General features: G+C 41.8%; 3 protein-coding genes across 3 annotated transcripts; all 3 read left to right on the forward strand.

The window, feature by feature from the left end:
- Positions 1–3,494: 3,494 nt before the first annotated feature.
- Positions 3,495–3,827, forward strand: LOC123244773 (keratin-associated protein 17-1). Its single transcript, XM_044673369.1, has one exon. It carries the CDS (start codon positions 3,495–3,497, stop codon positions 3,825–3,827), a length of 333 nt encoding a protein of 110 aa, XP_044529304.1.
- Positions 3,828–10,062: 6,235 nt separating this feature from the next.
- Positions 10,063–11,325, forward strand: LOC123247637 (keratin-associated protein 16-1). The gene has a single exon (XM_044676584.1). The coding sequence runs from the start codon at positions 10,063–10,065 to the stop codon at positions 11,323–11,325; it is 1,263 nt and encodes a 420-aa protein (XP_044532519.1).
- Positions 11,326–20,106: 8,781 nt separating this feature from the next.
- KRTAP29-1 (keratin associated like protein 29-1) lies at positions 20,107–21,165 on the forward strand. Its single transcript, XM_044675095.1, has one exon. It carries the CDS (start codon positions 20,107–20,109, stop codon positions 21,163–21,165), a length of 1,059 nt encoding a protein of 352 aa, XP_044531030.1.
- The last annotated feature ends 77 nt before the right edge of the window (positions 21,166–21,242 follow it).

The raw sequence follows: 21,242 nt of genomic DNA on the forward strand, positions 1-21,242 counted from the left end.
CTGCAGGCATAGCTTTTGAGAACCAAGTGTCACCTCCAGGCCACAGTGAAGCATGGAAGGTGAACTTCAAGAGGAACATTACCCCCCTCCTTTTTTTTGTATGTATCTGATCATCCCCTTCTAGACTGTAAGTTCCATGAGGGCAGAGACCATTTCTTATTCTTCTTTGTGTAACTCATGACCCAGGGCCCCAAGCCCCGAGTTTATATAGTTTGGGGTCATAATTGCAGTGGCAGAAAAAGGGGGGACACTGCATAAACACCTCTGGAATAGGGGAAGAGAGTTCACTGGGTGATGGTTTACGAGATGTTGTGAGTCCCTGATATGTTCTTTGTCAGTGACACTAATCTTGTTTCTGTACTCTATATGAATTGTTATTTCTGATGATTGCAAAGTAGTTGCAGATCCTTTTACCCAATAACTGAAGACTCAGATCTAGACACAAATACGCCCGAACTGCATTATGAAGATAGGTATGCAGAGAACATGGCCTGGACACTCTAATATATTATACAGGGGGAGCATTTCAAGCAAGACTGTGGGCAGAGCAAAATGAACCAAGATGGGATTTTTTTTTTGGGGGTCAGGGAGAAGGAAGGGTGCACAAAGCTTAGTCTAGTGCTTTTCACAGTTCACTCAATGTTGCTGAATTGAAATGAACTGATTCTTTGTTTCTGCCATTGGGTGGTTAAATGCTTATACTTTGATCCCCAGGATGGGTTGAAATTCTGAGCTTGGTTACATTGTGATCTCCAAGACAGGTTTAAGTTTTGAACTTGGTTATAGAGTGATGCCAGGACTAGTTTAAGCCCTAAACTATGTAAACATTTTTCTTGTGTAAAACAAAGGTATTATCAGGCCTTTTCAGGCCACGTAACAGTAACTGTGCTTTCTGTCTTTGGTGCCTGGGCAGGCATGTACGTAAGAGAGAAGAGGAATCCTTTAAAATCTTGGTTGAAATATCACATAGCCAACACTAGGGGCCACTAGAAGAGACAACATTCCTTGCTTTTTATAACTCCCTGGGCCAGTGTATCTTGTCATTAATTTTAATTTCCCAGTGCAGAAGCTTCCAAGGGGCCCAAAATAGCTAAACCAGGATCTTCTTGGAAGGCAAGGTCTGTCTGGTGACAATGAATGTATCAGCGTATTATCTTACCTTACTTAACAAGTGCCTGCCTGTTGGAGGTCTGACAAGCATATGAACTGTCAGGGATACCGAGGCTGGCTCATTATCACCTCAATATCAGACCGTGGAAAATAAAATGGGGCCTAACTTTCACCTTGAGCCTTCTCCAGGGAGGCTGGCTGGCACCGTGGCAGGACCCTTGGAATTGGAATCAAGAATCAGAGAAACTGGCTTTGAATTCTGGCTCTGAATAACTGAAATTTTGGCTCCCAGTTGGCCACCAATGAACAGTTGGGAGAGGAGTGTGCGATTCCTTACTACGTGATCTTGGTTCAGATGCTTAACCTTTTCAAGCCACAGTTTCCTCATCTGTAAAATGAGGGATTAGGGCTAGATCATCTCTAAAGACCCTTCCATCTCTACATCTATGAACTTCAAGGGGCTTCTCTGCCTCTCTAAAAAGGAATTAATTTCTGTCAATATTCAATAAACATTTATCAAGTGCCTAATATCTTCATAGCACTGTGCTGGGGAATAGAAAGATGAAAAAAATTGGTACACTTCAGGCCTTCAAAAAGCTTGGGAATGGGCAGTACAATTTGTATACAGGCAACTGTGATAGAAGGGAGAATATCATAAGGGCAAAGGAGAGATACCTCAATGAACAACTCAGTAACACTTTGGGAGGGAGAGATCATTTTCAGCTAAGGACTTAAGGGAAAAAAGCAAGTAAAGAAATGTAATAGGGGAGGAGGGAGGGTGTGTGTCTTTGTTCCTTGATTTAGATCAGGCTGGCTTACCTATAGCAAAGGCTGATACTGGCTGCTTGGGAGCAGGCTGTTTTTTTCATTGCTAGACTTTGATGAGGGATCAAAGCCTCAAATTGGAAAAATGAATTAATGCCCTGTCTTGAGAAACAGAGTATACTAAATTTTACAGTTAGAAAAGAATCTACTGTACTTTGCCATAGCAGTTCCCAAAGTCTGTTTTCAGGGATGACACCTTACATACTTTCCTTCATTGAGAAGGCTTCTTAACCCTGACTTTTCTCCACTAACGAAGGCAGTTGAAGTCTAAAAAGTTGTCATGAATAATATCTGATGTTGGAAAACTGAAAAGAAAACACACCTTCCTTCTCTCCAGAAAGAAGGGAGGGCTATGAGTATGGAATGTGGTACATGCGGTTAGATATTGCTATGTGGGGTAGCTTTGTGTGAATTTTTTTCTTTGTTAAAAAGAAGGGTTCATTGTTGGGGTGGTTTAAGGGGAAAATACTAGTGTAAATGTGAAGGGAGGCAATAAATTTTTTCAAAGTTCAATGCTAAGCACAGTTCTTTGGCTTCTGAAGTGTCTTCCCATTTCCCATTCTCCCTCGGTTTCTTTTTTTTTTAATTATTAATAACTTTTAGTTTTATAATCACCTAAATTACCTCTTATATGTTCATCTCACCCTCTATAGAGAGCCATCCTTTATTAACAAGTCTTTGTTTCTCCTCTCATCCCTCTTAATCTCTACTCAAGGCATTGCCGGCTTTAAGCAATGCTTGGAAATCTCAAGTTGAAACCTGGTGTGACTTCTTGGGGGAGGGGGGTGCCATGCAGGCAAGAATGTCTCACCTAGGCCCATAGCATTTTACGATGAGTCTCTCTTCATTTCACAGGGGGTGTGTCCATTTCTCACTGATGCTCATCAGTTTGCCTGTTATGCACAGGCACCACATACACACATACACACATGAATTTGCCAGGTGAAAATAACCTTGTGAAGAAGATGACTGTCTTCCCTGGGAGCAACCAAGTGAAAAGTTCTATTGTCTGGTTCTGTCAGTAGTCTTTCATGGACCAGATGGGTCAGACCACTCAACTTTTTGGCTTCTTGGCTACTCTCTGATGGACCAACAGCCCAGAATAACTGGGTTATTATTTTGACTCCTACTTGCTCACCAATGAGAAGGTGGGAGAGGAGTGTGCCACTGCTGGCTTCACAGACCTCTGACCAACACATGGTTAATGATGGCTGAGGTTTACCTGGTGATGATGATAGGCCTCTTACAAGATGTATTTTTATTTCCTGGACAAATAACAGTTGGCGTGAGTCCTAATTTAGCAGCAAACAAAGTGTGGCCCCCCTGTGCCTTCCACATTTTTTTTTTTTTACGAGTTTAGCTACACTAACCTGGAAAATAAACAGCCAGCTAATAAGCCCTTCCTCTGGAAATGGGCATAAATAATAACAAAGAAAACATCCTGTGCTTTATGCCAACACCCTTTGGGGAGGGAATATAAAAGCCACAGGCAGGAAGGACCTCATCAGTCTTGGGGAACTCTGGCTTCGTTGCCAACTGAGACCTGACCAGCTGGGACCATGGGTTGCTGTCCCACGGACTGCTTCAACTGCTGTGGCTGCCAACAAGATCAGTCTGGGGAATGCTGTGAGATGTGCTGTTGCCAACCCAGCTGCTGCGGGTCCAGTTGCTGTGGCTCCAGCTGCTGTGGGTCCGGCTGTGGTGGCTCTGGCTGTGGTGGCTGTGGAGGAGGTTGCGGCGGCTGTGGCGGTGGCTGTGGAGGCTGCGGAGGAGGTTGTGGAGGCAGCTGCTGTGGCTGTGGGGGTTGTGGATCCGGTTGCTGTGGCGGGTGCTGTGGGTGCTGCTGTGGGCCAGTTTGCTGCCAGCCAACACCTGTGTGTGACACCAAATGAAGACATCTGGAGGGAATCCAGAGACCTCACCTTCATTTGAAGAACCCAGATGGAGAGAGAGCCCTCCGTATCCCACCTCCTGCCTAGAACTCCCTTCAGTCCAAAGAGACAGTGGCCTCGCTCCCACTTTCATTGTAGATCCTGCCACATGTACAGTCAGAGAAGGAATGCAACTCAAATAACCCTATCCAATGATTCAAGGCACCTGGGGGGAGGGCAACCCCACTCTGGTGAGAAATTTAAAAAAAATCTCAAAGAAGGGATCCAAAGAAAGAAAAGTAAGGGTCCCTTACCAAGACTTGACTCTCATGAACTTGTTCAATGTCTTGTCATTTCAGGACATCCTTCTTTTCAAGATGTCTTTGGGATGTCCTTCCTGTCTGTCCTTTCTGCTGCTTCTGAGGTGCAAAGAGGCTTCTTTGCTAATCTTTTAATAAATTCAAGCATTCTGACATAATTTGATTGGTTTTCTTGGCTCTTCCTTCACTGTATGGGATGGATCTAGGCAAGAAGCATGAAAAGGTGGAGAAAGACATGAATATTCTCTCAAGTGCTTGAGGGACAGAGAACATTTGGCCTAAATTTTTTGAGGCAGTGCAATTGAGTCAAGACCATTCTGGTAGAGCCAGGAGGGGAGACTTAAATTTAAAAATGTTTTCAAGATTACTTGCCAATTAATTACATTACAATTTTTAATATTTGTTTTCTGATATTTTGCAATCCATGATCTCTCCCTCTATCTCCCTCTCCTCAAGAAGGCACGTGCTATGATATAAGTTCTACATGTATTATCAGATAATACATATTTCCCCGTTCATCATGTTGTAAAACAAGACATATATTCCTTCACTGGAGAAAAATTCATGGAGGAAATACGGTGAAGAATGATATGTTTCAATTGCATTCAGACTCCATCTACTCCTTCTATGATGATGCTTAGCCTTTTTCTCATGAGTCCCTTGGTGTTGTCTTGGGTCCTTGCCTGGATGCCTTTATTTAGGACAAAGCTGGTTTGAGCTGTAGAGGTTCCAGACTCAAGGCTTTGTGGATCAAGACTGTTCTAAGATGGTCCTTGACACTCTTATCACTTTCTTCGGATACTTCTCTTTGACCCCTTTGATAATTTCCCCTTAAAGCCAATGTTTAGAATGTTTTCTTGTTCCATGGATCTGTGGTTTATCCCACTGACTAAAAGCCTAGAGGCAGTTAAAATCGATCATATACAAAGACCAGGGGTGGCCTGATCCTGATAGGTGTGGGGACTGAGCCAAATGTAAGAGCCAGAATTCCTCTTTTTTTTTCTTCATTTTTCAAACAAGGAACTTTCAAAAAAGAAATTTAAAGTTGCTGAATGGCAGATTAAGAGTTGTAAGGGACTTTGAGCTCATCTAGTCCAACTCTCCTTCATTTTACAGATAAAGAGATTGAGGCCCAGAAAATTTAGGTGACTTGCCCAGTGTCATATGTGTTAGAAACCACAATTGCCATTTAAGAACCCGGGTCTTCCATTTACATTGTACTATGACGACTCTCCTGTGAACATGACAGCGACACAGTATTGAACTGAATCGAACTCGACAAAATCAACTCTTCATTTTCCCTGAGTGGATGGAGATGTGTGCAAGGGTGTCACCAAAATGATATTATCCCATCTCATCACAGATAGTACCAAGCACTGTCTATACTGGGGATAAGATCTGAGGTTGTCTGTAACCTTTGTTTCTATACTGCTTTCTGATCTCTTTTTTTAGCTTTGGTGGGGTTGGGATCTGCTCATATGAAAGCCTGATTCCCAAATTCCCAAGAAATAAGTCAAAGCAAGTTAGAGTTTTTGTGGAATAAGCTGATAAAGGTTTCTCTATCAAAGAGTAATAGTGCTTCATTCCTTCATCTCTAGTTGATGGTATTCTTGGCCCCCAGGAAAGGGACTCCCTTTGAAGAATGACAACAAAGTAACCTGTTGTTACACTGCTATGGTTGGGGGAGCTCCCGAATTGCACATATCCTTTGTGATCCTCTACTGTGCTATAGACACACACAGCTATATATTGTCTTATTTAAGTAGGCAGAATTAAATAAGAATTTGTTCACCATATAACATTATATTTGATTGGACTACAGGTCAGAAAGCTCACCCCTTTTTATCGTCTCATCCTACCCTTCTACACACATATTTTTCATTGATGAAAGAAGAAAAGAGGAATTCTGACTTCAATACTTGTGTCATTTCCCAGATATTTCCCAGTTTAAGTCAGGCTTCACCTAGTAGGTCTGGGCAGCCTTCAGTCAACAAGTATTTATCATGCACCTACTAGGTAGCATGCATTGTGGTAGGCACTGGAGATATGAGCTCAAAGAATGAAAGGAACTTCATATACCAGGAGCTTATGTTCTAATAAGAGAGACAAGAAGTACATATAAAAGTAGAGCATGAGAATAAAGTTCATAAATACTAATGTATACAAAGTAATTGCATTCATGAAATATATACTTAGTGTTCCCAGGATTCTAGTTAGAGGGATAACATGACACACTCTTTTCCAGTGCTCGAGGTTGGGACAAGGGAGGAAGCCTTGGGGTGGAAAGCAGAAGATTTTTTCCATTTTGAGTATTCTGACTAATTGCTAAAAATGTCTGCTGAAGATATCGTGCGTGACAAGTGAAGGGGAGGTAGAAGAAAAGGGAAGAGGGCAACAGATATTTCCGAGGCCATAGAAAACCCTGCAGAATTGAACCAAATGACGGACTAGTTTTCACGAGAGAAAACTTGACTTTTGCCCTGAAATAAAAATGAACACCTGTTATATTGACTAAAATGATACAAAGGTAAAATGAAAAATGTTGGAGGGAATGTGGGAAAATGGGGACACTAATACAGTTTTGGTGGAACTATGAACTGATCTAACCATTTTGAAGAGCAATCTGGAATTATGCCCAAAAGAGTTATAAAACTGAGTATATACCTTTTGATCCATTGATACTATTAGGTTTGTTTCCTAAAGGTGATCAGGAAAAAAAGAAGAAAGAACCTATATGTTCTAAAATATTTATAGCAGCAGACTGTGGCAGAGGTGGCAAAGAGCTGGAAATTGAGGATATACCCATCAATTGGGGAATGGCTCAAAAAGTTATGGCATATGATGATGATGGAATACTACTGTAGCATAGGAAATGATGAGTAGGTCAATTTTATAAAAATATGAAAAAGCCTACATAAAATTATGAAGCGTGAAACAAGCAGAATGAAGAGAACATCATTCATAACAACAGAAATATTATGTATGGCCAGCTCTAAAGAAAGAACTGACAAATAGTTTTCTTTATATGCATGTATCTATGAAATGATGACTTCTCTATTGCAGGTAGAGGAGCGGGGTAAGGAAATACTTTGGGAACTCCTTTAATGTAACAAATACATTAAAAAAAACACACATACCATAGTTGCTCACCTTCATATAGTGCTACAAAACTTGGAGAACACTGACTGTACGTTCTCTTGTCCGATCATTTTACAGATGAGGGACCAAGGTTCAAAGAGTTTAAATGATTTTCTTGGGGTCTCACAACTTGGAAGTGCTTTGGGAACAATTAGAACCCAGGTCTTCCTGAAGCCAAGTCCAGTGCTCTATCTACTATGCCATATTGATATATAGAAACTGACTTCTTCACTGAGGCAGAATACCTGACCTTGGTAGTTAAAAAAAAAGAAAAGAAACACAGAGCTTATTTCTCATTTCACTCCAGATCATTATAGCAGCAAGGTTAAATTCAGATATGTCTTTGAGATACAAATACCAAGAGAGCACATCTGTGACCTTCACGATGTCTTTTAATCCTAGCTTTTTGCTCCTTTTCGGATTCAGTTAGAAGCCACTCAGTCTCCCAGGTGGACAAGAAGGAGATGGAATATCTGGAAAATGTTTGAATGAATTGGAGGGAGGTCTTGGCAAGTGATGACTATGAGCAGGTGAAATGCATGTGCTTGGACCAAACCATGGTAGTTTCAGAACTTTAGTTGTCCTTTAGTGGAGTCAGTTCTGATTGACTTTATGGGAGATCTTGCTGAGAGGTTGGCTCTGAAATCCCATTTGCTCTTTGGGCCTTAGTTTTCCCATCAGTAAAAGGAAGGATGATTGTAGTAGTTGATCTTTAATGACCCTCTACTGCAAATTTAGAGGCTTCTCTATTCAAAATATTCGTACTGACTCTTTGTGTCCCCTCTGTGGTAGAGCCTTCTGAGCTCATATTGGTCTGATCAGTTATAGTTGGACACACTGTACATTGACCCTAACATAGGGATGTTATTTTGGTCCTCTTCAAGGATGAAGGACAACAAACACCACATCTTTGAACATACTAAACCATTTTAAAAAAACCTTACCTTCTCTCTTAGAAGTAATACTAAATATTGCTTCCAAGGCAGAAGAATGGTAAGGGCTAGGCAATGAGGGTTGAATGACTTGCCCAGGGTCACACATCTAGGAAGTGTCTGAGGCCACATTTAAGCCCAAGACCTCTCACCTCCAGGCCTCTATCCATTGAGCCACCTATCTGTCCTCTAATCTGTTGTTAATATTGTATTGATAACTGTTTTTATATCATTGTCATTTCCTACCATACCCTGTCTTCTTTCCTACTGAGTAAGTCATTCTTTGTAACAAAGAATAGAAAATAATGAAAAGTTTGTTAAAGATAGTCAAAATATGGCTCCAACAATAAAGGGGTTGCTCCACATCCATGAACTTCAAGGAAGGATCTTTATTTCTGTTCAATTGTATCTGACTCTTCATGATCCTATGGATCCTACTGTCCATTGGCATTAAAAAATAACCCAACAAAACTGTTACCTTTCATCTTGGGATCAATACTGTTACATTGTTCAAGGCTGAAGACTGGCAAGGGATAGGCAGTGGAAGTTAAGCAGCCTGCCCAGGGTCACACAGTTAGAAAATACTTGAGACCTGATTTGAACCCAGGACCTCTCGTCTCTAGGATTGGCTCTCAATCCACTGAACCACCTAGCTTCCCCCTTGAGGTTTTCTTGTCAAAGGTCCTGGAGTATTCTGCCATTTCCTTCTCTAGTAGATTAAGGTAAATAGAAGTTAAGTGACTTGCCCAAGGCTACATAGCTACTATATGAGGCTGGATTCAAACATCCTGTTCTGCTTCTTTAAGGAAGGTTTTTGTTGTTGTTCAGTCATTAAAGGTGTATCTGACTCTTTGTGACCCCGTTTAGGATTTTCTTGGCAGAAATACTTTAATGGTTTGCCATTTTCTTCTTCAGCTTATTTTACAGATGAACAACTGAGGCAAACAGGTCTGAATAACTTGCCCAGGATCACATAGCTAGTAAATGTCTGAGGCTGGATTCAAATTCATGAGCATAAATCTTTTTTTTTGTTTAAACCCTTACTTTCCCATCTTAGAATCAGTACTTGCCCAAGGTGGGAAGTGTCTGAGGTCAGATTTGAACCTAGGACCTTCCATCTTTAGGCCTGGATCTCTATCCACTGAGCTACCCAGCTGCTGCCAAGGATAAATCTTCTTGATTCCAAGCCTAGCTCTCTATCAGTGTGCTTCCTAGCTGCCATGAGGAAGGTTAGGGGAGGCAAATTTTTCTCATTTCTTCTTCTGAGCCCAACTTGAGAACTTATTAAAAGTGCATTTCATTTGACACAGAAGCCAGGGACTGCTTATTGCCAGACAGACTGTAGTACCAAGGAGCTCAGGTCTATCTATTGAGAATCATAGAGTCATAGCTAGAAGGGGGTACCGAAGCCATCTAGTCCAACTCCTACATGAAAGTAACCCCCACCTCCCCTGCCGTGAATATAATTAGGGAATTTTGGAAACAGAGAATTTATAAAAGTGTTGGAATGTATCATGTTTCTGTGTATATATGTGTAGGCTTAGTAACATCCTGGTTAACCAGCACTAGCCCCACAAAACAAAGAGCCCCATGAGGATCCCCCAAATCTAAGAAAAACATAAATTTAGGAAGAAAATAAACAGAAACGTTTTAATGAGATGACAAGCAACCCCTTGCAAACAAATAACACTCTAATGAGATGTTTCTGTACAAGCTGACCCAAACAACAACAAGGAAAAGATGTCGTGTCTTGGGGAATCGCTCGTGACTTAGGGGATATAAAAACTCCAGGGCACAAGGCAATGCTCAGACTCCAGTAGCTCCCTCCCTGCAGCTTACAGATTTATAGAAAGAAGTAGGTCCAAGATGTCTGGCAGCTGCTGTTCCGGGACTTGCACCACAGTGCCAGCCATCTCTATCTGCCCAACAGATGTGAGCTGTGGTAGTTCCACCATCTGCCTGACTACTTCCTGCCCAAGTCCAACATGGCAACTTATTAGCTGTGAAGACCCATGCAGCACATCTCCAAGCTGTGCCCCGAGTTGCTGTGAATCCTCTTGCTGTGAGCCCACTTGCTGCCAGCCAGTATGCTGTGAGCCCACTCCTTGTGAATCCTCTTGCTGTGAGCCCAGTTGCTGCGAGCCCATCTGCTCTGTGCCTACTTGTTGCCAACCAGTCTGCTCTGTATCAGCTTGCTGTCAGCCTGTTTGCTGTGAAACCAGTTCTTGTGTGCCATCTTGCACGGTGCCCACTTGCTGCCAACCTGTCTGCTCTGTGCCTGCTTGTTGTCCACCCGTTTGCTCTGAGTCCAGTTGCTGCCAGCCAGCTTCCTGTGTGACACTGGTCTGTGAACCTGTCTGCTACCGTACCATCTGCTGCCTACCCAGTCCCTGTGAACCAGCCTGCCCAGTCCAAGAGCCTTCCTGTTGCATTCCCAGTGTCTGCCCAACAGCCTGCTATCAATCCACCTCTTGCCAACAGAGCGTCTGCCTGCCCAGTCCATGCCAGCCATCTTGTTACGTAGTAAAACGCTGCCAGTCAGTTGGCTGTGAACCCATTTCCTGCAAACCAGCTTGTGTGTCTTCCTGCTGCCAACCACTCTGCTGCCGACCAGGATCTTCGGCTTCTGTCGTCTGCCGGCCAGCTTGCTCTCGACCCACTTTCTACGTGCCCAGTTCCTGTAGGCCACCTTGCATCGCATCCATTTCCTACCGACCAGCTTGTTACCGTCCCATCTGTTCCTCTCCTCTCGGTTGCAAACAACCGTACTTGACTTCTTTTTCTTATCGTCCAACTTGCTACCGCTCACCCTACTCGCTACCCTTTCTGCGCAGGCCAACCTGTGTCACCTCCATTGCTTCTCGGCCGGCATGCTGTCAGCCAGTCTGCTCTGAGCCTAGTTCCCCATGTAAGCCCACTTGTGAAAAGTCTACTTCTAGCCAGCCAGATGGTTCTGAGTCCACTCCCTGCAAGCAATCTGTCTCAGCGGCTAGTCCTTGTGAGCCGACAAGCTCCGGGACTGCTCCCTGCACACCCAGCAGCCCAACCACCAGCGAAACAACTGCTGTCAAAGTAGAGGATGGAAAATCATCTGGCTGCTGTTCCAGAAACTGTAGATCCAGGCATTAGGAATACAAGACATGGCTATGAAGAAGAAAAACCTCCAACCCCACCAGGTTCAGAGGAGTAGTTAGTACATGTTTGAACCCCTTTCCATCACTCACTCCACGCTGCTTGTACTACAATAGCTCTATCTGAAATAATTCAACCATAATCTAGGACCGTTAAGATATAGACCCACTTAGGCACAGAGAAAATGGCACATAGTATCCTTTTCACAGGCCAATATCACACGATGAAGAGGTGAATGATGCTTCTTGTTTCCTGCTCCATCCCCTTTCATTTCAGAAGCTTCTTCCAGTTCTCTCTTGAAACCTGTTTCCTTGTCTTTCTCATCCGTGATATACTTTTAGATGTGAGAAATATTTTCTCATCTTCAAATAAAATCAGACAGATGTTACTCTCATTTTTTCAGTCCTTTTTTCAGTTGTGTCCAAATCTTTATGACCCTATTTGGGTTCCCCCCCCCCCATTTTTTATTGTCATGCAAAACACACTTCCATATTGTTCATAAGAACAAGGTCATACATAAACTCCAAAATAAAACCAAAGAAAGATATAGTGATGTGAAAGAAGACTCCAACAGTTCTTATGGATAGCATTCCTATTTGAGGTTTTCTTGGCAAAGATACTAGTTTGCCATTTCCCTCTCCAGCTCATTTTACAGATGAGGAAATTGAGGCAAACAGGGTGAAGTGATTTGCCCAGAGTCATCCAGTTAGTAAATGTCTGAGGCTGGATTTGAACCCATCTCTTCCTGAAACAAGACTTGGGAACTCTATCCATTGTACCATCTAGTTGCCTTACTCTCATTACTGATCACTCGCTCTGATGCACTTATCGTTATTTTTTTTACCTTGAATGGGCTTATATAAGTGGAAAGGGCAAGGGCTTTGGATAGGACTTTGTACAATAAAATGCTAGTAGAGGGAATAAGGAAGTTCCATTAGGCATGGACTGTAGGAGAATAAAGATCAAATATTTCCTTTCCTGGGAAACACTTAACCTCCCTCCCCCCAAACTCCCAACCTTATCTTCTGCCTTAGAATCAATCCCAGGCACCAGATCCAAGGCAGAAAAGTGGTAAGGATTAAGCTATGGGTGCCCAAGCCGCACAGTTAGGAAGCATCTGAAGCTAGATTTGAGGCGAGGATTTCATGTGTACAGGTTTGGCTCTCTATCCTCTGAGCCTCCTACCTGCCCTGAAAACATTCTTCATAAGAAGTCCATATATTTATTATTAAGATATAATGATGGGGCCAGCTGGGTGGCTCAGTGGATGGAGAGCCACGCCTAGAGTTAGGAGGTCCTGGGTTCAAATCTGACAGACATTTCCTAGCTGCGTGACCCTGGGCAAGTCACTTAACCCCCATTGCCTAGCTCTTAGGGCTCTTCTGCCTTGGAACCAATACATAATATTGATTCTAAGATGGAAGGTAAAGGTTTTTAGATAAAAACAAAACAAAACACGATATACTGACACAGAGGACAAAGTGCTGGATTTTGAGTTAGGAAGTCCTGGATTCAAATCTTGTCTCATATAATATCTGTATGACAATGGTTGGTCGTACCATTCTTTGAGGCTTAGTCTCCTATCTGTTGAATGATGGGGTTGGACTAGATGGATTTCCAGTTCTAAAAGTAGCATTTAATAACAGCTGACATCCATATAGCACATTATTTGTGGACATTATGTAGCCCAAGCCTCATAAAAATTGTTTTGATATGGGCATGATAGATATGATTACCCCAATTTCCATAGCTAGAGAAACTCCAGGCTAAAGGAATTAAATGACTTGCTCATGGTCACACAGCTAGGCACTGTTAAAGTCAGGATCTGAACCCGAATTCTCCTGACCCTACATCTAGGAAGCTGCTATACTGTATTGTTTCTAAGAAGAGCTCTCCCTTTGCCCTAAGGCACATATGCATTATCAAAGCTCTTTCTATGTCTTCAATTCAACTCAAGAAATTTTATTAAGGGGCAGCTAAGTGGCTCAGTGGATAGAAAGTCAGGCCTGAAGACAAGGAAGTCCTGTGTTCCAATCTGACCTCACACCCTTCTTAGCTATGTGACCCTGGGCAAATTGCTTAACCCCAATTGCCTAGCCCTTACCACTCTTCTGCCTTGGAATTGATACTATTCTAAGATGGTAATGGTTAAAAAAATTATTGAATATCTGCTATGAGTAAGGGTTGTGCTATATTCTGGGGATTTAAAGACAGTTTTGAAGTTTACCTTCTCTTGAGACATAGAGTACATAGAGAGAGAAATAGTCTTAAGATAATATGGGTGGGAAATAAACATTAAGAACTGGGATCAAGTTCGGTGGTACAGTGGAGAGAGGGCTAGATCTGGCCTTGAGAAGATCCGAGTTCAAATGTGGCTTCAGACATTTAACTAGTTGTGTAATCTTGGGCAAATCACTTAAACTTCTGTCTGCCTCAGTTTCCACACCTGTAAAATGATGATAATAATAGCATCTTCTTGCCACAGTTATTGTGAGAACAGATTGAGAGATTTTTATAGTACTTTGCAAACTTGCTGATGCCGCTTCTATCACTACTATTATAGCACCTGAGCTGATTCTTGAAAGGAGTTTTGAGGCAGTGATGAGAAAGAAGGAAAATCCAAGTTTGAGGGAAGCTTGTGGAAAGGCAAGAGACAGCTTAACAGTCATGCTTGACTGTGATGATGTAGAGTGTATACAGGGGAAGGATGGGGGAAGTAAGGGTTAAAAGATAGGTTGGGAATACAGAAGTATCTTTTGCACAATAATAAAAGTATAATCCAGATCAAATTGCTTACAGTCTCTAAGAGGGGATAGGGAAAAGTGGAAGGGGGAGACAATTTGGATCTTATGATTTCAGAAAACATATGTAGAAAATTATTACACGCAATTTGGAAAATAAATTTTTTTGGAAAAAAATGTAGGTTAGGAGGGGTGCTGGGAGCCCCCCAGAGGAATGAGGTACCATCAAGTTAGTGCAGAGTGACACTATCCTACACTGATCCTGTGGCCTGAAAATTGGGCCACAGGATGGGTGCAAAACCTGATCAAACCCCTCTGTGTGACTCCCTTCTGACCAACACTTATTATTGAAATTATTATAATCTCTATATATCTTTAGGAGAGCCCTAAGCCTTATAGAAATTCCCTTATAGAAATCCCCTAATTACTCTATAATAAACCAGCATTTAATGAGTTAATCGTTCATACATTCAGTAAAATAGCAGAAGCTGCTTTAATCTCTCTCTCAAAAGTCTGAAGAACAGAGCATGGTACATCAAAACAAAACACTCTCTCTTTGTTATTTTCCCACATTGAGCTCAACTCCAAAAATTTTAAAATTCTCACCCTTTTGAAATATGTTGAAGGTCTGTTATCAAAAATAATAATTGGATAAAATAAGGTCTTGGTAACCTTGCATACTGTTTAGACCAAGTATAATCTACATGAGAAAAAAATGTGTCCTATATGCCAACTCTTATGTAACTCTCCTAGCCTTGAATTCTAGACTGTTTTGATTTCAAATGTACTTTGTTGAAAAAACTGGTCTTGAAGAAAAATAAACACAAGCTCAGGGGCTGGTAGATCAGATCAGCTTCCATAACTCCACTGTGTCTCTGACTCTTTTTCGGCTAAACTGTCACACCTCTCAGAATATCTGGAGCTGCCGGGGCAAGTCCCCGGCAGGGGGGCAACTAGGTGGCTCAGTGGTTTGAGAACTGGGCCTAGAGATGGGAAGTCTCGGGTTCTAAGTTATTCTTAAGATACTTAGAAGCTGTTTGACCCTGGGCAAGTAACTTAGCTCCCATTGCCTAGCCCTTACCACTCTTCTGCCTTGGAAACAATTCTCAGTATTGATTCTAAGCAGAAGATACGAGTTTAAAATAAAAAAAGATAAGGGGGCAGCTAAGTGGTTTAGTGGATTGAGAGCCAGGCCCAGAGATGGGAGGTCCTGGGTTCAAATCTCTCCTCAGACATTTCCTAGATGTGTGACCCTGGGCACTTGACCCCCATTGCCTAGTCCTTACCACTCTTCTACCTTGGAACCAGTACACAATATTGATTCCAAGAGGGAAGGTAAGGGTTTAAAAACAAACAAAGAACAAATCAATCAATTATTAATTAATAAAGATAGGTTAGTCATTGTAGAAGGCTTTACATGTTGGAGGGGAGAATTTATATTTTATCCTAGAGGCAATAGAAACAACAGAAAACTATCAATTGCATGAAAATCTAGAAATATATGGGGTACCCTTAGTATTCTACCCATTTTATAGATGGGGAAACTGTAGCTCAGAAAGATTAAGATAGGAAAAGGGGAATATAAATTGCAAAAGCTATTGCATACTGTTGGTTGGCACAGGCACCTGAGTTTGTCACCATTTCTTCTCCATGGCAATGTGATTGGCTAATCTTATCTTACTTGGTGTGGAAACTGTGATAAGGATCCAGGTAACTTTCCTGTGAAGGAGAGGGTTTAAGAGATTAACAAAATTTATTTACTACATTGACACCTAAGAAGAAGGCAAGAAGAATGTTTAAAGGAAATGAGGGTCAGAATACCAATAGAAGGAATCCTTGGATAATATGTTGATTGCTCTTAGTCCACAGCAAATCACAGCTTCTCCCTCCTTAAAAATCAGAGAATGTCAGTAAGAAGAAAGATGAGAATACGGCAATGCTAGGAAATATGGATCTGCATCTGACATCATAGAGGATTGTAGCATTTAAGGGTGAAAGAGCTTTCATTCAATTGCCTTATATGGAGGAAGAAGCCAAAGACCAGATAAGGGAAGGTCACAGGGGGAACAATCCAATATTCAAACCCAGATTCTTTCCTCTGCTTCCAGACCTCATGCTTACATCTATTACTCCAGGACAGATGCTATAGCTCTTCTCACTATGAATGCCTCTTATTAAAAAATGAAATACCGGGCAGATTAATTTTGGAAAGACCTTTGAAATTAGGAAGAACAAAACAAGCAGAACTAAGAGAACATTATACACAGGGTCAGAATTACTGTTTTAAGAATGACCTATGTATGTCCACCTCCAGAGAAAGAATTGATAAGTAGAAATAAATAAGACAATTCATACATAAAAATATTTTTGTCAAATGATGCCTTCTCTAATGGGGGGAGTGAGGGAGTTAGTTAACTAGGTATTTAAATGTAACAAATAAATATATAAATAAATTTAAAAGAAAAAACAATTTTAAGAAACATAAAAAATGAAATATTAAATGCCAACTATGTGCCAGGTACAGATCTAAGCACTTTACAAACTCATTTGATCCTCACCATAATCTTGGGAGGCAGGTATTATTATTATTATTATGCATTTTACAGATTGTGTAACTGAGGAAGAAAGTTAAGTGACTTGCCCAGGGTCACCCAGCTCATAAGTATTTGAGGCTGGATTTGAATTCAGATCTTCCTGACTCCAGGCCTATTGCTCTAGCCACTGTGCTACTTGGTTGTGTCAAGGGATGAGGTCTTTTTAAACAGGGTATCCTTGAGCAGGAGAGTTAGGCTCTGGAAGGGGGAGTCAATTGGAGGAGAATTGAACCATCACACACACACACACACACCAAAATGTTCACTCCTATTTTTCCTGATTAACTTGCTTATTTCTGTTGCCTTTGAGCATGAGTGGGCATTGGCCAGGTGATTCTAAAACTTCAAAATCCTAACTGAAAGAGTTCATCCAGGTCTAAGGAGGCAGTGGTCCCACTGTGCCCTAGTAAGACCATACCTGGAGTCCTCCACTCAGCTTTAGTTGTCACATTCTAGGAGGGGCACTGGAAAGTTTAATGGGTGCCCAGAGGAATAAGACCAGATTCATGAAAGATCCTGAGGTTATGGCTACTAAATGTGAGTTGAAAGAACTGGGAATGGAGATCCTAAGAAAGGGAAGACTTTGGAGTATGGTAAAAGTCTCCCAAGAATTTGAGTGACCACAGCTAGATGGTGCCAGGGCTGGAGGTCAGGAAGATCTAAGTTCAAAATAGGACTCAGACATTTGTTATACGTGTGATCCTAGGCAAGTTCCTTAACCCCGTCTGCCTCAGTTTCATCTTTAAATTGAAATGGAGAAGGAAATGGCAAAGCAGTCTTAAAAATACACCAAATGAGGTCACAAAGAGTCAGGCACAACCAAATGACTGAATAACAACTACTAATATGAAATTGAGATTAAATTTGTTCTGTTGGCCTCTAGAGAATAGAATTAGGAGTAGTGGTCAGATTGATAGTGGTATAGAGATGCAAAATTATTCTCAGGGTAAGGAGGAGTTTTCAAGTGCAGATGCTATACTTGGCAGAGTAGAAATCATATGGTGTGTTCAGGAATAGCAGCTTGTGTCTGAATTCTGCCTAAACCATTTGGTTTTTTTATGGTCATGTAAAACATACTTCCATATTGTTCATTGTTGTAAAAGCAAAGTCATACAAAACCAAAATCCCAAAATAAAATCGGGGATACACTGATGTGAAAGATGACTCCAACAGTTCTTTCTGTGGAAATGGATAACATTCCCTGTCATAAGTCTTTCAGGATTGTCTCAGATCACTGCATTGCTGAGAGGAGCCAAGTTTTCACAGATAATTATTGTCTAACATTGCTATTATTGTGTACATTGTTCTCCTGGTTCTGCTTATTTCACTCTGCATCAGTTCTTGCAGATCTTTCCAGCTTTTTCTGAAATTACGTTGCTTATCATTTCTTATAGCACAATATTATTCCATCACCAATATGTACCATAATTTGTTCAGCCATTCCCCAATTGATGGACATCCCCTCCATTTCCAATTCTTTGCCACCACAGAAAAGAGCAGCTATAAATATTTTTGTTATTTTTTTTAACTTTCTTTGGGATACAGACCCATTAGTGTCAACCATTTGTTTGCTCCATATGCGACCCTGGACAAGTCACATAACCTCTCTGTCAGTTTCCTTATCTGTAGAATGAGGTTATCATAGTACCCATATTACAGTTCTTATGAGAATCAAATCAATGACTTATATACAGGGCTTTGTAAATTTTTTATAAAAAATTAATTTTATTCAGTCCCTCTTTTTTCTCCCCCTACTACAGAAGGCATTATCCAGCAAAATCTATGGATTATATATCTTATTCCACCTTCTCAGTTTATTCTCTGGAGGTGAACATCCATAAGTTATTCTCCAAATATGTCTGTAGCTGTATACAATGTTCTAATTCTACTTGTTTCATTCATTATTTCATGTGGTTCTTTCCAAGTATTTTAAAAATTAATCTGCTCATCATTTCTTATGGAACAGTAGTATTCCATTTTCATTATATACCAGGTTTAGTCATTCCCCAGTTGATGGATATCCTCTCAATTTCCAGATCTTTGCCACTATAAAGAGAGCTGCTATGTGCTTTGTAAATCTTTAAGTACAGTGTAAATGCAAAGAGTGCAATTCTGAAGGGCTGGCCACATAGTCCAAATGGCAAATACATATTTGCCTATAAAGGCAAACATGCAGAGATCAGAAGAAGTGATACAAGGACACTTTCAAGGTCTCTCTGAAGCATTTTTAGTATCAGCTGTGAGACATGGAAGATGCTGGCACAGGAACGCTTATGCATAACAAGGAATTTGCTATGCTCTATGAGCAAAGCAGATGCACAGAAGAAACGTGAGATTCAACAGTCTAGAGCAGTGATGGGCAAACTTTTTAAGGAGGGGGCCAAAGGAAAGGAAATGCACATCTGTCAGTCTGTTTCTAAGGCAACTCTTTAGAAGTTTCATTGTATTATATCCTACTCTTTGTATTCGTCAGATTAGGAATAATGTTGCACAGCCCGATAGAACATTTCAGGGGGCCACATCTGGCCCACCAGCCATAGTTTGCCCATAACTGGTCTAGAGACATCTCTATCCCAAATGTCCAAATGTTCTAGTTGTGTCTGATATGTAATAGAGTGTTCCAAGCTCATATTGGACTGACCAGCCACAGGTGGACATGCTGTATCTTGACCCCAAAATTGGAAAGTCTTTGAAAACAAAGGATGAAAACGACAAGTAATAGCCATTGGAGTAATCTTAGAGTGGATATGGAGAGGTGGTTTTCCATTTCACTGAAGGTCTTTGAGCAAAGGATCAATGACCCTTTTACTCTGGGTATGCCACACAAGAGATTCTCATTTAGGTATTGGTTGGGATAGATGACACCAGAGTGTCATCGAATACTGAAATACTATGACTGTGGGAACTGAAAGGGTCCTGGAAAAAGAAGAATTTTCATTTCCTTTGGGATCTCATTAGGTCTATCCTGATTTCTTCCTGACTCTGGGCATATGGGCCAGTACTTTGCTTCAACGCAGCATCAGTGGTTGATGGCAAACATTCCAAGCAGAAGAAGGGAGTGCCACATACTTAGGTATGAGTGGAGGTGCAGCCTGATGAGAGGTTAGCTCAACTTCTCTTCCTTCCAGGTGGGGCTAAGGAACTCGGCCCCAAGTGGGACAGCTGAGTTTGAGGGCTAGCGTAGTCTGATCCCAATTTAACTGAGAAGGCTCCAAACCCACCTGACGAGTTTTAAGTGGGGCCAACACCTCTGAGGCCAATGAAGCCTACTAATCAGATGTTTTTATGTACATGAAACTAAACAATAACAAGGAAAAGATGCTCAAGCTCGTGCCCATATGAAATGAGGATAAGACTATAAAAGCCACAAGATATAAAGAATTGTAGACACAGCTCAATTCACTTCTTGAATCAATTTAGCCACCAACAAAACTCCTAACACCATGCCTGATAGCTGTTGTCTCAGATCCTGCCAGGCCATTCCATCTGCACCTACCATGCCTCTCTATTCCAGTGGTGGGACCTGTGGAAATGCTATCTGTTTGCCTAGTTCCTGCCAAGGCAAAACATGGCAACTGGTCACCTGCCAAGAAAACTGCCAGTCATCTAGCTGTAATTTGACTTATCCTGAACCTACATGTTGTGAGCCTAGTTCCTGCCAACTAACTTGCCTTCCATCAACATCTCGTGTGGGTTTTGTCTGTCGACCTATTTGCAATAGTACTATGTGTGGCCCATCAGCTTGCATTGTCAACAGTTGTCCACCGCCTTGCTCTGAATCTCGTTCCTGCCAATCAAATTGTGATACCACTCCTTGTCAACCAGCTTCTTCTCAGGAAGCAGTGTGTGTGACTGGGTCATGCCAACCAACAGGTTGCGACTCCAATTCCTGCCAGCCAGTCTGCTCCGAATCCAGTTCTTGTCTTCGGATGTGCTGTCAGCCAACTGTCTGCATGCCCAGTTCATGCCAACCAACTTCTTGTCAGATAAGTTCATGCCCAGCAACTAGCTGTGAAGGCCAGTCCTGTGGAGCAACTTGCTATCAACCTGTCTGCTTTCTCAGCTCTTGCCAGCCCTTTCCTTGTATGCCCGTTTCCTGTCAGCCATCTTTCTGTATGCCTACTCCTTACAAACCTACTTTCTATGTACCGATGTCCTTCCAGTCCTTTTATTGCCAGCCACCTTCTTACATGTCTTATGTCTACCAACCTGCCAGCTGCCAACCCAAATGCTCTGTGCAGAATTCCTGCAAAGCAACCTGTGGAAACCCTGTCTTCTGCCAGCCAACTCGCTGTGTGCCCTCTTCCTACAAAGAGGATGGATGCAAGTCTACTTCTTTCCAGCCAGCTTGCTGTGTGACTGGTTCTGAAAAACTGTCTGGCTGTGGTACTAGTTACTATCAACCCACTTGCCCAAGTTCCTGCAAGACGAGTAGCTGCCGGCTCAGGACCTGCCAACCCAAAAGCTACATATCCAACACCCGTAAGGGGACCTATTGCTAATGGAGAAGACTGCCTCATCTGAGTAGCCAAGTCTGCCTGACAGCTTCTTCCTGCATTGCCTGTGTCCCGTTTCTTGA

Source organism: Gracilinanus agilis, chromosome 4, assembly GCF_016433145.1.
Source record: "Gracilinanus agilis isolate LMUSP501 chromosome 4, AgileGrace, whole genome shotgun sequence".
NCBI classification, from domain to species: domain Eukaryota; kingdom Metazoa; phylum Chordata; class Mammalia; order Didelphimorphia; family Didelphidae; genus Gracilinanus; species Gracilinanus agilis.

Excerpts from the sequence above, each read along its gene's own strand:
- LOC123244773 (XM_044673369.1), top strand. The coding sequence starts at position 3,495 with ATGGGTTGCTGTCCCACGGACTGCTTCAACTGCTGTGGCTGCCAACAA.
- LOC123247637 (XM_044676584.1), top strand. The coding sequence starts at position 10,063 with ATGTCTGGCAGCTGCTGTTCCGGGACTTGCACCACAGTGCCAGCCATC.
- KRTAP29-1 (XM_044675095.1), top strand. The coding sequence starts at position 20,107 with ATGCCTGATAGCTGTTGTCTCAGATCCTGCCAGGCCATTCCATCTGCA.